General features: G+C 43.5%; 1 protein-coding gene across 1 annotated transcript in view; it reads right to left on the minus strand.

Annotated features, from left to right (window-relative positions):
• RANBP10 (RAN binding protein 10) overlaps positions 1 to 17,199 on the minus strand; it is a 55,499-nt gene that overhangs the window by 27,433 nt on the left and 10,867 nt on the right. The window contains exons 3-4 of the mRNA XM_084813207.1: positions 15,494 to 15,546; positions 6,225 to 6,392 (exon numbers count right to left, since the gene is read on the minus strand). Of these exons, the coding sequence (XP_084669333.1) occupies positions 6,225 to 6,392; positions 15,494 to 15,546 (221 nt within the window). The remainder of the gene's footprint in view (positions 1 to 6,224; positions 6,393 to 15,493; positions 15,547 to 17,199) is intronic.

Below are 17,199 nucleotides of genomic sequence, written 5' to 3' on the forward strand. Positions count from 1 at the left end.
TAGGAAGTGAAGAAATCACTGGGATAACAGGCACGCATTGCCTTGGTGTACAAAATGAAGCAGGACAAAAGTTAATAGAGTTTTGCCAAGAGAACACGCTGATCATAGCAAACACTCTTTTCCAACAGCACAAGAGACGACTCTACACATGGACATCACCAGATGGTCAATATCGAAATCAGATTGATGATGTCCTTTGCAGCCAAAGATGGAGAAGCTCTATACAGTCAGACAAAACAAGACCTGGAGCTGACTGTGGCTCAGATCATGAGCTTCTTGTTGCAAAATTTCGGCTTAAATTGAAGAACGTAGGGAAAACCACTAAACCGTTCAGGTATGACCTAAATCATATCCCTGATGAATATACAGTGGAGGTGAGGAATAGATTTCAGGGATTAGACCTGATAGACAGAGTGCCTGAGGAACTATGGACGGAGGTCCATAACATTGTTCAGGAGGCAGCAACGAAATCCATCCCAAAGAAAAAGAAATGCAAGAAAGCAAAGTGGCTGTCTGATGAGGCTTTACAAGTAGCTGAGGAAAGAAGGGAAGCGAAAAGCAAGGGAGAAAGGGGAAGATATACCCAACTGAATGCAGAGTTCCAGAGAATAGCAAGGAGAGACAAGAAGGCCTTCTTAAATGAACAATGCAAAGAAATCGAGGAAAACAACAGAATGGGAAAGACTAGAGATCTCTTCAAGAAAATTGGAGATCTCAAGGGAACGTTTTGTGCAAAGACGGGCATGATAAAGGACAAAGAAGGCAGGGACCTAACAGAAGCAGATGAGATTAAGAAGAGGTGGAAAGAATACACAGAAGAACTATACAGGAAAGATCCTAATGACCCTGATAGCCATGATAGTGCGGTCACTGAACTTGAGCCGGACATCCTAGAGAGTGAAGTCAAGTGGGCCTTAGGAAGCATTACTAACAACAAAGCTAGTGGAGATGACAGTATTCCAGCTGAGCTATTTAAAATCCTAAAAGATGATGCTGTTAAAGTGCTGCATTTAATATGCCAACAAATTTGGAACACTCAACAATGGCCGCAAGACTGGAAAAGGTCAGTTTACATTCCAATTCCAAAGAAGGGCAATGGCAAAGAGTGTTCAAACTACCGCACAATTGCGCTCATTTCACATGCCAGCAAGGTGATGCTCAAAATCCTACAAGCTAGGCTTCAGCAGTATGCGAACCGAGAACTACCGGAAGTACAAGCTGGGTTTCGAAGAGGCAGAGGAACTAGAGATCAAATCGCCAACATTCGCTGCATCATGGAGAAAGCAAGAGAATTCCAGAAAAACGTCTATTTCTGCTTCATTGACTACGCTAAAGCCTTTGATTGTGTGGATCACAACAAACTGTGGCAAATTCTGAAAGTGATGGGAGTACCAGACCACCTTACCTGTCTCCTGAGAAACCTGTACGAGGGTCAAGAAGCAGCAGTAAGAACCAGACATGGAACAACCGAGTGGTTCAAAATTGGGAAAGGAGTACGACAAGGCTGTATATTGTCACCCTGCTTATTTAACTTATATGCAGAGTACATCATGAGAAATGCTGGGTTGGATGAATCAGAGGTCGGAATTAAGATTGCTGGGAGAATTATCAACAACCTCCGATATGCAGACGATACCACCCTAATGGCAGAAAGCGAAGAGGATCTAAAGAGCCTCTTGTTGAGGGTGAAAGAGGAGAGTGCAAAAGCTGGTTTGAAACTCAACATTAAGAAAACTAAGATCATGGCATCTGGCCCTATCACTTCCTGCATATAGAAGGGGAAGAAATGGAAGCAGGGACAGATTTTACTTTCTTGGGCTCCAAGATCACCGCAGACAGTGACTGTAGCCATGAAATTAAAAGACGCTTGCTCCTTGGGAGGAAAGCTATGGCAAACCTAGACAGCATAGTAAGAAGCAGAGACATCACCTTGCCGTCAAAGGTCCGTCTAATCAAAGCTATGGTTTTCCCAGTAGTAATGTATGGCTGTGAGAGCTGGACTATAAGGAAGGCTGAGCGCCAAAGAATTGATGCTTTCGAACTGTGGTGCTGGAGAAGACTCTTACGAGTCCCCTGGACTGCAAGGAGGTCAAATCAGTCCATCCTAAAGGAAATCAACCCTGAGTGCTCATTGGAAGGACAGATACTGAAGCTGAAGCTCCAATATTTTGGCCACCTAATGCGAAGAGAAAACTCTCTGGAAAAGACCCTGATGCTGGGAAAGACTGAAGGCAAAAGGAGAAGGGGACGGCAGAGGATGAGATGGCTAGATAGCATCACCGATGCAATGAATATGAACTTGAGCACGCTCCGGGAGAGAGCGCAGGACAGGAAGGCCTGGCGTGCTATGGTCCATGGGTTAACGAAGAGTCGGACACGACTGAACGACTGAACAACAACAGAGATCAAGTAATATACTGAGTATTACATAAATCAACATAACTCAGAGACAGCACTGCATTTCTAGTAGGATCATTGCCATCTATAGTGCAACATCCTATCACTGGAATTTTACGCGCGCGCATGCGCGCACGCGCACACACACACACACCATTATGGGCCATCTGCATCTGTCCAAGAATATACTACAGACATTCATATTACCAGGAAGGATAACTCACCCTCTTTCTCCCTTCCTGCCAGGACAACTCCCTGTGCACTTAACCCTAATTGGGGTTTGCACGACAGGCTGCCCATCTCTGGTGACACAGTTGTTCTACAGGCATGTAGAAAGCTGTCACCAAAATAGGAGCATCTCAGGACAGACTGCTTCCAGTTTTAGCCAAGCACAGCAGCTTTAACATGTACAGGCCAACGATGCTGCAGCCTGGAGAGGACAACAAGCACTATACAGGGGGATGGGGTATTAAAAAACATGAGTGCTAATGTGATTGCAATATAGCATTTGATTGTTAAAATAAGTAATTTGGATGCTCCAAAAGCACATGCTCCCCAGCAACAGCAGACTCAGGAACAGAAGGCCTCTATATCGTTTTTCTTCCCTTTTCAAAGAGAAAAATCCTCCTTTCAACAAAGCAATCCATAAGAACAAAGCTTAAAGGTCTGGTAACAGGACATCTGAACATAAGAGCTGTGTTGGATGAGACCAAGGGTCCATCTAGTCCAGCATTCTGTTCACACAGTGACCAACCAGCTCCCACGGGAAACCCACAAGCAGGACATGAGTGCAACAGCACCCTCCTGCCCATGTTCCCCAGAAACTGGTATACATAGGCATACTGCCTCTGATACTGGAAGCAGCATATAGTCATCAGGACTAGTAGCCATCGACAGCCTTATCTTTCATGAATTTCTAGTCCCCTTTTAGAGCCATCCAAATTGGTGGCCATCACTACATCTTGTGGAAGTGAATTCCATAGTTTAATTATGCGCTGTGTGAAGAAGTACTTCCTTTTATCTGTCCTACCAATCAGCTTCATGGGATCACCCGGGTTCTTGTATTATGAGAAAGGTAGAAAAATGTCGTCCTACCACTTTCTCCACATCCCTATCCATATGGATTATTGTTGGGTTAACTCTGGGTTGTTCAACCCATAAACAACCCAAAGTTTCTGAGTTCACATGTTACAAAACAATGAATTAAAAGCAGAAATGGCTTGCATGGTCCGCTCATCCCTATTTCTATGTTAAACAACCCAGGAAATGCTGCTGTGATGTGCAAACTGAATCATAGCCTGGTTTCCTTTTAAAGCCATCTAATTCAGCGGCCTTCACCACATCTTGTGGCAGTGAATTCCAAAAGTTAATTAGGTGTTGTGTAAAGAAGTACTTTCTCTCGTCTTCCCCAAATCTATTACCAATTAATTTCACTGGTAGTACAAAATCTAGTACTGAGAGAGTAAAAAGGCCTCCGGATACTTTTGCCAAACCATGTAAACTTTTATAAGCCTCTACCGTGTCTTACATCTCCCTAGCTTAGCCTCTTAGGGCACAACCCCATGCATGTTTACATGGGAAAAAATCCTACAACTCCCAGCTGGCTGGGAAATGCCAGGACTTGTAGGACTTTTTCTTTCTAAAAATGCATAGGGTTGCACTCTTGTCATTTTTCCCTCCGCTAAAAAGCCCCAAATGCTTTAGCCTCAGAGACTGCACCCAGAATTAGCTAAACCACAATATGCACTTGCAGAGATGGACATTACCCATACAATATCAACAAAGGGATGCAGAAACGTCTGACTAAAATGTGTTGTAGTCCTAGGATGAATTTAGGCACGTGGAGTGCCTTTACTATAGAACTGACATCTCAGTCCTTCGATTGGAGTTGTATTTGATGCAGAACTTGGCAAAGGTTCATAAAAAAATATTCTGAGTAAAACATCAAAAACACTCAGGGAATCCAAAATTCACAATTAGGAAATATCATTTTTTAAGACCAACCAAAATGCCACAGAAGATTGTGCAAGCTTTTGAGTTCCCCAGAACCCTTCAGCAAGCTATGTTTCAGAAGAGACCAGGGATGGGGCGGGGGTGGCAGGGGGAGAGAAAGAGAAATGTTCAAAAATTAGGCCAGATGTTGTGGCCATGAGGTTTTCAAGATAAGCTTAGTTCCAAAATGGGGATAAAATGAGGACTGCAGACAGAATGGGCCAGGTTGCGTGACATGACAGCCCATGGGTTGAACAACCCATGGGCAACTGGGGATGAACGCGAGACAGCGGACACACTACCTGCAGCACACCCACCACTTCCGCTTTTCCTCAGCAACCCACAAATGGTCCTGTTATAGGTTGCTTAGCGTGCTGTCTGAACCCGAACAGCAGGGTTGTTTAGGGGCTAAACAACCGAGCAGGTAACCCAACAACAAGCCATGGGTTAACAGCAGGGTTGTTTAGCCTCTAAACAACCCAGCTGTTCGAACAACATGCTAAGCAACCTATGGCAGAGCCACTCGTGGATTGCCCAGTAAAAGCAGAAGTGGTTGGCATGCCACAGACAGTGCATCCACTCTCTCCTGCTCATGCACAATAGCCCATGGGTTGTTTGACCAATGGGCTGTCATGTTGTGTTAACCAGGTCAATGAGTCAGTGGTAGGTGTTGCAGGTATCAGGTAGCGCCTAGCATTCTGGGACAAACAAGCAATGAATAAGCCCCATCGGGCCAATGTTAGCTCCACACCAAAATGCAGATTCAATTTATGCACATGTTAACTACCTTGCATCATCTGCACACAGAATTTTCTTGAAACATCACTGGCACTTCTAGGCAGTGCTGACCTAAAGCATTATGCTGCTTGAAATAGAGCAGCATATGTTCCCCGGGCCAATGTTTTAAAAAGTCTTGCTGCACCATTCAGACACCAATTCCCTCTTTCAAGGTGCTGCCTGAAGACCACAAGCCCTGCTTCTGGGTCACAGAATATGCCAGGTCCAGCATCCATGCAAGATACAGCATGAATAACTGGATATTAGAAATGTACTTTCTAGCTAAAGAAAGGGCATCATACTTTAGAAGGTCTGGTATTCACAAAGCATCTCTGAAGCAGTTCAAGTAGCTGGGGTTTTCCTTGTGGATCCCATCACACTCTCAGACAACAGAGAAAGCATTCATCAAGTGTATGTGTCAGTAAATACAGTGCAAGGAAACAGCGTGCCATTTCTTTCAGTGTGTATCTAAACCATCAAGGCATAGCGCTTGGACTAGTTACTACGACATTTCATAATGAACTCAATAATCCATGGTATGAATATTGATTGGGATCCTTCCCTGCATCTCTATCTTATATGCATGCATCAAAGCAATATGTTCACTCCAGCAAAGAACTGGGGCTGTCATTCAGCTTCAGTGTATGCAGACCAACAGCGTGGTGCCCTGAACTCATGCTCCAGATCAAAAGAAATGGGAATGTGTCCTTTACAGTTCTGTTACCAGAAAACAATGAAGTGGACCCTGTTCTCTAGCAGACAGATCTATCTAATGCAAGATTTTTTTGTTTCTAATGATCAAAGATTAAAAAAAAGTTCTTGTTAGCTGAGGAAATGATGCAATGGAAAAGAAAAAAGGTAAAGTGGTTGCCAACAAATACACAAATTATTCACACTTGCTAGCATTAGCACAAATAAGTCCAACATGTTACCGCTCTTGGTTTTTCTTTCTCCCTAGAAGTCTTGAAAGTTAGAGCTCGAACTAGGAGATATGTTAAAGCTGCTCAGTTTGTAATTCAGCAACAATACAAAGCTGGGCTAAAGGTCTGCTTGCCTACCTAAGCTGTGCCCATTCTTTGTGTAGAAGCAGGTGTTGTTGATGAGGTTCACACAGCAGCCAATCACATCGCCAGTAGTGAACGTGGGGCCGTAGGGCTGCCCTGTCCCTGAAGAGCAGAAGGAGTGTCCATCATCACCATGGTAGCCATAGGAATGCTTATCCCAACCTAAAGAGAGGAGAACACCAGAGGACAAGTTTAAAAGAAGGTTGGGCTGACAACAGGAACAAACAGGATTATCGGATGCATGAACAGGGAATGCTCATGAATTGCATCATGCTAGTGAGATATGGAGATGCACCCTCATATAAAGCAAGGAGGAAAGTAGGAGTAGTTAATATTTCTTAGAATACTAGTGGAAAGAGGAGGATTTTTGAAATACAGGTTGATGACTTCCATGTGGTTTCCTATGCCAGATTCAAGCAAGCCCTGGAGAGGCAAGCCAGAAAATGAAGAGAGACACTATTTACTTGAGATCTGATAGGGAAAACATTCTAGATTTTAACACTATGGAGGACAACAATTATCAGTTAGCTTCAGCTGTTATTTCTTCCAGAAATTATTGCATCAAATATGATTATGAAGTTTAAGATGTATATTCAAATTGCGGTTTCTTAACAATTACATGTATTTGAATGTAAAACAAGGAACTACATTCAAGATTACTGTTCATAGTAAAGCACCACAATTGAGGTCTTACTTAGTAGCACAGTGGCCAAATTTAAAAAGAACAACAGGATTAGTCTACAGCCTAGGGACCCTGGATTCCAACTCCAGTTTGCCAGAGTTGGACAAGCAAGAGTTGAGGGTTTGGATGTCATACTAACCAAGCCTGGGATGGAGCTTCCCTGGGTTGTTAAGCTGCTCCTGCTAGCAGGAGAAGCCAAGTGGGAGCAACTGAGACATTTGAACTAGCATGTTGGGTCATCCATAGCAACCCAAGATTTTTTTTTAAACCTGGGTTTCTGTGACGTGCAAACTGGGCTGGTAGCTATACAAAAATAAACAACCCATCCTTGGTATAAACTGTGGAGTACATATCTAGGGTAACTAAATACTTCTGACTGTCCTAATACATTTTCATTTAGCATGTTTTTTAGCTCGATGACAAAATGCTATTGTTTATTGTAGAAACCAGATGAAATACAGTAAGTGGAAAAGAAAGAACATTGTTTTAAGCTTGAAGCATAAGCTATCATGTAAAGCATGCAAAATATAGGCTACCAATCCTTGGTCTATCAGGCCATGTAGCACTCTGTAGCAGAAATCCAATTCCAATGAGCCGATTGACTGAGCGTCTGTTTTGATAGATGTAACTATTGTCTGAAATTACACACACAGAGGTGGTGCTACACTGATGCAACCAGGCCATCAGTTCTATGAACATCACCAGTTTTCAGATTCCTTCCCACCAAATTGAGGCAAAATTCTCAAAAGTGGAAGAAAACACTGATTTCACAAATGTTATTCAGCAACCACTGTCTTGGAATTCATTCCTTCTTTTCAGTTATCAGCTTGCTTTGGAATCTATCTATCTATCTATCTATCTATCTATCTATCTTCTTACTGTTTATATTTTCCTCCACAAGACACAATGGATTTTCCCAATTCTTTGTGAGACCTCTAACGTCTTCCCATACCCACTTCCAAGTGGCTTCCATTTTCCTCTTCACCTTAGAGTTGTTGGTATTCTACATCCTCCTGTCAAGGGCTCCTTGGAGGCCTCTCTCAGTCTAATCTAGTAGCCAAGTCCAGACACAGACAAAGGGATTCCTTTTAAAGCTTTATTCTTCTTTTATAACTTAACAACTCTACAGGTAGCAACTAGATCTGAGCAGCAGAGTACCTATGCCCTAAGTTGGAACAGTTGGTCCCCGTTTGAAAGGGAATTACTGGCAGACCCCTGAACTTAAGGACTAGGGAGAGTCCCTCCCCTTTTCCCTTGGATCCCCGGGGTGCAGCCGTTGTTTGCGTGCCAACCGGGCACTGCGCTTTCTTTCTGCGCCCTCCATCTGGCGCTGCTCTCTGAGTTTGCGTCGCGCGTCCACCAAGTCTGCTATCTCTGCTCGGTCACTCCCTGGACTGCTTTCTAATCTAGGAATGCTGGTGGGAGGAATCTCCGTCAGCTGTAGGCTTTGGGAAAGAGGAGCGTGCTCCTCTCCCAGGAGCGACTGCTCTTCCTCAGAATCAGAACTACTCTGGGATTCTATGGGCTCAGTGTCTACCCCGACATCTCCCTTCTTAATATCCCTTGAGAGCATTTTCTTCCCTTAACTAAGGATGCTAAGCAGCGGAGAGCAGAGCAGGAGTGCATGCTGTGATTGCAAGATAAGAGCATCGTGGCAGCATCAGAAGATGTCCTCAAGTGATCCAGTCTTAGGCAAGTGTGTCCAAGCTTGCCAAGCAGCTAGAGCAGCACAGGAGCTCAGCCAGCAGCATCTACAAGCTCCATGGCTCTTCTGTGAATTACAGGAGTTTGAGGAGGAGTGGTGCATATTCCATTGAAATGTATTGTACGCTATTAATTCCAAGTTGCTATTTTTCTATCCTGTTTACTGTCATGGTTTTAATTCAGGGCTTACCTCTTTTTTTTTAGTCCAGAGCCTACGGAACTGGACTGAAGTCCAGAACTGGACTTCAGTGCACTACAGGGAGGTGGCCCAGTCTCCTGAAAGTCAGCAAGACAGTTGGATTTCCAGGGATAAAGTGCAAAATGGTGTACAATTCATTATGCTACATTCTGTGACAAATCTGAAAAAGCCATTTGAAGAAAACCTAAATTCACACATGGAAGAAATATCTACTGGGATGTGCTTATTTTATTAACATGGCTTTTGTTACACAAGATCTGACTAGTAAAATAAGCCCCTCAAAAATGTCTTTGTCATTAAAACTTCTGGGGTTGGATCCAGGATCTGCCTTCTACAAGAGGAAGGGAGCTTTCATGAGAGGAAGGACTCTACTCATGGAAGGTCCCTCCACCCAATTTGGGGGGATCCCCCCATAGCTCACCCCATTCAACAGATTCTCCTGACTTCCTGTGTAGCATGTTCAGGGGGTTGGAGTGGCTGTCATGGGAAGGAGGGTCCAGAGAAGCCCACTTCCATCAGCACAGTTGATCCAGCATAAATCTGGATCAACCCCATATGTATGTTTCTTTGATGCAACTTTCCAGGAACAGAAAACCAAGTTATGAAGATAAGGAAAAATCATTCCTGAGATACCATCAGGGGATAACACTAATAGCCCATTTAACTTGCCCTCTGTTTTGAGGAGGAGAGGGATATGATGCACTGCCACGTCATCCTATAATACGCAATTAAAGTCACACAGAGAAAAGGGAAGAGGAAAGGTGGCCAACTGCGTTTTATGGAGTCCACTAATGAGTTTGTTCTTTCATAATCAGCTGCTTAACATGTTTCCTGGATGTGAATCTCCCCGTCCCATAATTTTTTTTTTTTAAATGCATCCTGCTTTCCTCTGCTCCCTTTTCTCAGAGGACCTATATTATTCTGAACAGATTAGGAAATTATGTTTGCACTGGGCTGTAGTCTATAGCAAAACTGAGCTAGTCCCTTTCAAATGTGTATAATAGTTATAGTGCTAACATACCGCGCTCTGTGTGTGTGTGTGTGAGACAGACAGACAGGCAGGCAGGCAGGCAGGCAGGCAAGAGCAAGCAGGCAAAGTTTGATTGAGATGAAAAGCCAATTGTGAGCCATCTCTGGTGCCTTCAGCACCATTCGTGCTGCCTGTCAAGAGCCAAGCCAGGAATAAGCACCTGCACCTCATAGCAAAGCTGAGGGATCTTCCATGAAAGCCCATCTTTCAGCAGCAGAGGAGAAGGCCTCTTTGTTTTTAATAGAAATGCCTTGTAGTCACAAAACTAGCTCTTGTGTAGCTTCCAGCAGATTTATGTTCAGCCACATGCTGCAGACATTTTCACCATCTCTCTCTTTTAACATAAACCACAGATTCCTGTCAAGGAGGCATTGAAGCATCATGTTACACAAACCAGTCAAGTCATCATGGACTAAATATACTCAGCTGTTCCACAGGCACTCATGGGCTGGCAAAGGAGCCAGGTCCCACTCTGAGAGGAAAGCTACCAAAATAACCTAGTGCATGTTCAGGACAAAGAGTCCTGGCAACTTAGAGCCAAAAACATGAGGATATTGCCCTATGTTCCCAGGGCAGCAGCTTGCCTCCTGGATTTCCTCTAAGAAATGAAATTCAAGCCGCTTAGTCCCAGACTGGTTTATCTGTGGTTAAACCTATGCAAAACATGGAATCAGGCACACAATATGGTGGCTTGAGTGACTCTGCTTCCATTTCAGAGTAGCACTATCCCCATGTCACATTGGAGCTGCTGGCCAAAAAGAAATGTTTCCATTTTGCCTCTGCAAAATGAACTCTAAAACACCACTCTGAAAACTCATGGTGGCCACAGCCAACTTCAAATAAACATGCTCAGGCACATGACAATTTGAGCACTTGTTTGTGATCTGTCAGACTATCTCAAATGTTGTCAACAGCTTTATCTAGAATGACTCAGGAGTATATACACCAAATTACTCCACCTGAAAAAAACTTCTTCCTCACTAATTCAGAATTAAAAAACCACAGAGTGACCTACTTCATTCTTGCACCCACAAACTTGTGATCATCTAATTTAAGAATGATTAACAACGTCCGACACTTGCAACAATAGTTTCTAGAGTGAACACCCATATGACAACTCAGCACTGGAATCACCAGTATTTTCCAGGACTTCTTAGTCACCACACCCTTCTGGAAGTGCCCTTGAATCAGCCACCCATCAGGGCCGTCTGGATCTTGAACTGCCCCCATTTTCATGCCAAGTTAAGCACCAGGAAAGTAGGCAATAGGGAAAAGGATTTGATGAATGAACCTGTAGCCAAACTCTTGAGACAAACCAAGGATTCAACCAAGTACACTGGCAAAGCCTCGCTCACAATGGGTACTGTTGCTGCTTTACAAGTGATGCCAGGAGAAAAGTATTCTTTAGCCAGGGTAGTTTCTATTTCGGCAGGAAAGGAAGTCGCTTTACAAAGAGAACATAAAGCAGCTTTTCCCCACCTGGTGCCTTCCATAAGTTTTGGCCTACAACTCCCATTGTCCCTGTCCCTTGTGCCTGTTAGCTAGGGCTGATGGGAGTTGCTGTTCAAAGCATCTGGAGGGCACCTGGTTGAGGAAGGCTGACAAAGAGTTCTGAAGAAGTTGTAAAGCATTTGAACTTGCCAACCTCAGGCGCCTATATTCAAATGTACAAATAGTAGACTTAATTCCACAGGCGACAGTTCCTATGCAGCCAAAATGGCACCATCTATGCTCAAGAACGAAGTACCAGCAGGCTCAGGGGAACCAGACATGATTACCCACAGAGGCCCATTTGTAGGGCACGTGTGAAAGGGCTTTCTCCTGTGTCTCTCCAGAACTGCAGAATGCACTCTTCCAAGAACTATAATTGGCCCCCACTTTTCTGGCTTTTAGAAAAGGTGTGAAGACTCATCGTTTTAATTTAGCCTTTAAATTATGTAGTTTTACTGTTTTTAATGTTCTTGTTTTTATTGTGTTACAGTTTTATTGTTTTAAACAGTTGCATACCACCTTGATGGCTTTTTAGCAAATCAGGCAGTATACAATCAATCAATAAATTTCTAAATATAATCTTAGGAATTTCTCAAGCATTCCAGAAAAGAACAAAGGATATTTACAAAGCAACACTAAAAGTGCACACTACTGATCACAATGTTGATACAATAATACGGTAATCCTAAACCCACGGATTAGGAAGTCCCATTAACACGGTTCCATAAACACTCACTGCTGATGACTGCGGCAACTGTCTGCCCCGCCCAATCCCTGCGTATTGCGAGATGCCCTTCCATTTCCCCTGAATCCAGAGAGCTTGGAAGGGGGAGATAGTTATCTTGCTTTAGTGCTGAGAGAGACTAGTCTCAGCCCCAACTCCTCTGGCATGTGAAGAAGTCTTAGTAGAGGGAAGGCTCAGCTGTCTGGAGTTTGCAGACACTTGGAACCAGGAAGAATCCTACTTGTTACTTCTCAGTATTTTCAAAGCACAGCCCTAAAGGAAAGACTGATTTACCCCCACACCTATTTTTGCTACCTACTTGGGATGGCAGAAACAAGGTGGGTGGGTCAAGTATCTGGCAGACAACACCGCACAGCTTCTGAGCTGTGTCCTGGTTCACACAATCAAAATAAGCCAGCACCTATTTAAGACATGGCGTGTGAGGAATGCAATTTCCAAAATCACCACCCAGGCACGGCTTATTTTGTCATCTGTATTTGGGTGGCATGGCTTGTTGGAGGGGGAGACAACCCTCTTATAACCCATGAGTTGTTATAGAGTTATTAGAGGGATGTTTCCCCACTCCAACAAGCCGTGCCGCCCAGGTTCGGACAACAAGAAAAGCCACACCCAGGGAGTGATTATGAAAATTGCACCACAAACACGCTGTGATTTAAATAAGCCACAGTGGCTTATTTTGATCATGCAAACTGGCTATGTGTGTCAGCTTGGTGGGCCACAAACTGTAGTCCACAACCCATTTTAGATTCTGAGAGTAATATTTTCAAGTACCATAATTTCAGCTCTGAGTTGTTACTGTGACTCTAGATGGGCATCCAGAGTAGCAGGTACAATGACTGCTCTTCCTTCTGAATTTTTTCTTATGCCCCAACACTGAAAACCAGCCTAAGCATGCACAGGGATGAACAATAATCTGACAGATGTTTTGCAAATCACACTCAGCACCTGCCATTTCTAGCAACCCAATGTCAATTTGCTTTTGCTGGAAAAGCCTGGCTGTGGCCCAACCCGCTGGTCAGATGAATGGCCATTTTCCTGGAAGCTGCAGCCTGATGCATTTCTAGTAGCCAGCAACAAAAGTGTTAAATGGCAAACACAGCCCAAAGCCCTGCATTTCACACAAATCATGTGGGTACTCTAATAATGTTCACAGATCTCGCCTGACACTGTCATTTCCATGTGACCTTGCAATCGAGTTCAAACGCGAAGCATGTGCAATTCTAGGCTAAGCAAGGAGCTGCTATGAAGGATGAGTCATTAATTAGCACCATAGTACAGGTTTTTGTGTTTAAAAGATGATGCAACTACTCAAATAGCAGACTCCAAACATATGGACATAAAGCACAGTTGCTTTTGCAGAGCCTTTCCTTTATTCAGCCTAATGCTGAGCTGAAATGACACCATGCTTTGTGAACCTTCCTGCCCCCATTAACGATGCTTCCCTCTGCAGTGAGTTCACACTCGTTTGCAAAAGGGTGCAGAACTGTTCATAAGGGGGAAAATGTTGGGGCCTAAGAGGGAATGTGTTCCCATTGCCAAGGCAACTGTAAAGTTATTTCACACTGGGCTATGCACCCAAATGTTCACTACTGTCAACCGGATGCGTATCCCAATGACAGGGAATGTTGGCTCAGTCACCTTGGCAAGAAGGATGAGTTCCCTCTCATCTCCCACTAATAGTTTCACACCTAAGTAGCAGGAAATGAGGGGGGAGGATGATGGTAAGCAGGTGTAAAAATGTAATGCGTGAAAGACTCAAAATCGCCCCTGAAAAAAATTAGGGCAGTATCTCAACCACCTGCTTCAAGCAACAGTTGAATAGCTATTTAACTGAGCAAAAGCACATAAGAAAAAGAAAGTTCTGGCAAAGTCTCTGTTATTGTTTTTTTCTGGAAAAGAGGAGCTAAAGGAGTCCACTGGAGGTGGCTTATCTCCTGACAGAGCGAAGGGCTTTTCAGCCATTGCTCACTGCCTCTGTTAAAAAGTTGATTGTAAACCAGGGCTGTAGCCTCTCCTAATCACAAGACTATCTGGTGTTACTGAGTAATTCATCTGAAATACAAGTTCTTCTGTGCTAATCAACACAGGAAGTGACGTCTCTAGGCCTCTAATATCCCAAGACTTATTCAAACATGTCACGATCATTAAGATGCTATTAAGATCAGAGCACCATCCTAACAATAACATCTCGACACAAAAGTCCATTGTCTGGTCCAACTATCACCTAGTAACGGCCATTCTATCAGGCTGCAGCAGAGGGAGGGAAGGACAGCAGAGCTATTCCATTAGCTCTGCTGAAAAACCCAACTGCATTTGGCTCCCTCAGCTGTCACCTAGCAGCAGCAGCCATTCCATCAGGCTACCGAAATATCGCCATCCAAACTGGTTGTTATAAGAACTTGTTTCTGAGCTTGCTTGTTTTCCTCCTCCCTTCCTTTCTCCTTGTTGTAAACCTGAGGCCAGAGACTGTCTTGTTTTCATTATCTGTAAGCCACTTTGGGAGGTTTTTTGGCTAAAGAATGGAGTAGAATAATTTAACAAATAGGCATATAAAGGAGTGTGGCTGCACCAGAACCAAGATTTACATTTGGGAACATTTGGTCAAACACCACCACACAGCACTGGAAGTGACCTAGAGAACATCTAGCCAGCTTAGCACACTGAGGCAGGCTCTTCCAGAACACAAACATTAAAACCTAGATTGCTCCACATCACCCTAAGTGAAGAGGGTCAGAAGCACACAGAAAGTATACCATACTTGGGGGAGGGAAGGGGCAGTGGAAAGGCCACAGACAGCATTCCTCAGAGGCAGGAATTTTGTCTAGGGACAACCAATTGCTGTTTCCTACTCTTAACATGGCAAGAGGGACAGAATAAAAATCTAGATATTTAAAACATCTTCAGAAACAGAAGAAATTAATTTTCACATAATACAGAAAGGTACCAGGAGGGAAACACACCCACCATTAGCAGAGGATGTGACATTTTATAGCACAAAGAAACAATGTTGTAATTGGAGATGCACTACTACTCAAAGCCTTATTGCAGAAATGGAGAGACTGATGGACAGGTAAATGGTTTGTAGGAATAAAAAGAAAGAAGTGTGAAATCTGAAGGTGAGTTTTGGAAGCCAACAAGAAAAAGGCTAAAACTGGTCATCACATTCAGTATTGCCTATTTTTGGAGTGGAGTTCCACATGCCCAATGGGCTCAAAAGCAATGAGTCTACTGTTACAGGACAGGAAGATCAGATGGAAACAAAGACTTAACTTAGTGAGGTTCTCCCCAAACACTACTCTGCCTCTGGACTTCAGAGGTAGCAGGAACACTCCCACCCTGCTGTACTCGACTACTTTCAGGGTAGTGATGATTAGCGTAACATGAGCACAAACAATTCTTAACAGTGACTCACCAGGAAGTCTGTTCATGTTGACACCTTGGGCTGAGAGTCCTATCCCCATGTACCTTCAAAACAAACAGAAGTATTTTAATTCAGCAAACAGAATGGTCAAGCAAGATCACACAATGTTGCTCTTTCCTACTGAAAGCACAGACTGAATGGGAGGAAGTTAGTTATCACTCAGTGGAAACTGTGGTCAGATGTCTTCTAAAGTCAAGCAGAAATGGCTCAGTCAACTGGTCAGAAGAACAGCTTTAAAAAAAAGCAAGCCTTTGTGGCATGCTCAAATTATCTCTACCTTTGTTACCAGCTCTGATATAAAAATGTATATGTCATTAATATGTAGTCACAGATAATGCATGTAAATTATTTAAGCTAATAGCCATAGCCCAAGGCTGAGAATTTTACACAGGGCCGAATTGGATGTATCTTCAACCTGGTTGCATACTCTGAGCCAGATCCCTCGACTCCCAGTCAGAATTAACATGCAGCAATCTGGGACCCACAGCTTTGTAGAAGCACTGTATGCATGCCTCATCTCCAGCTGCACACAAGGTGCTTCATTCCCCAGTGACTAAGCATGGTAAATTGTCCATCACAGATAGCTCGTTTGAATTATCTGCTGCTGGCAGGAGTGATTCCCCGTCATAGACACCCAAGGTCCAATCAGGTTGTGGAGTTTTTACATTGTAAGGCTTGCCATATATTTTCTACATGAAAGGAAGTCTACTTGACTGGGACTTCTCTGATGGTTCAAGCTTAGTAACAGTTTTCCACTTCCAAGGAACCGGAAGTATTTAACTACCACAGTGACACTGCTTTATAGCAGGCATCAAAGCCCCTGCTCCTAGACAGACAACAGGGTCCATTTTTAAAAAAAATCTAAGATTCTTAGATTTAATTCTCTATTCTGTCACAGACTAACTGCATGAGCCTGAGAGCCAGGTTCTGTACTGGTTAGAGTGTTGGACTGGGATTCAGGAGCTCTGGGTTCTAGTCCTCACTCAGCCATGAAGTTCACTCGGTGCCTCTGGGCCAGTCACTGACTCTCAGCCTAATCTACGTCACAAGGTTGTGGTGAGGATACAATGGAGAGTGGGAAGACAACATAAGCCACTGGGTTCCTTCCAAGAGGAAAGAAGATGGGATCTAAATCTAATAATAAATAAATATGAGTCTGGTAAATGCTAACTTCTACCTTGCAGGGTACAGAGAGCACAAACAGCACAATTCTATGCATGTTTACTCAGAAGTCTGTCTCACTTTGCTCAATGGGACCTACTCCCTAAGTAAGAGTACTTATGATTGCAGCCTATGATTAGCTACTAAGAATGTATTAGGAGTTGTTAGGATCTTCAGCTGACCTATTTGTAAGTTCAGAGTACACCAAGCCATTTACCTGTGCAAGGACCAAGTGATTTAATACACCATGTTCTTAACTTTGTTTTCAGAACAAACTACCTGGCTGTGCAACAAGATCTATTCGCTTTGAACACCAGTGCCTGTACACTTTAAAAGCATGGAACATTAAGAGTCCATTAAAATAAATTCTCTATTCCTCCTTATTCAGTATATAGATGTAGAGGTATAGCTTACACAGAACGTTTGTACATCTCATTCCATGGAAGCCACATGCTAAACCACAATTCACACATTCAGAAGCGCTGACTTTTTAGAAATTAGTTTTGGGGCATATAATTACAGTTTGTTTATTTACC

This window comes from Heloderma suspectum, chromosome 8, assembly GCF_057233095.1.
Source record: "Heloderma suspectum isolate Gila_16-S chromosome 8, 16-S_ref, whole genome shotgun sequence".
Classification (NCBI taxonomy): domain Eukaryota; kingdom Metazoa; phylum Chordata; class Lepidosauria; order Squamata; family Helodermatidae; genus Heloderma; species Heloderma suspectum.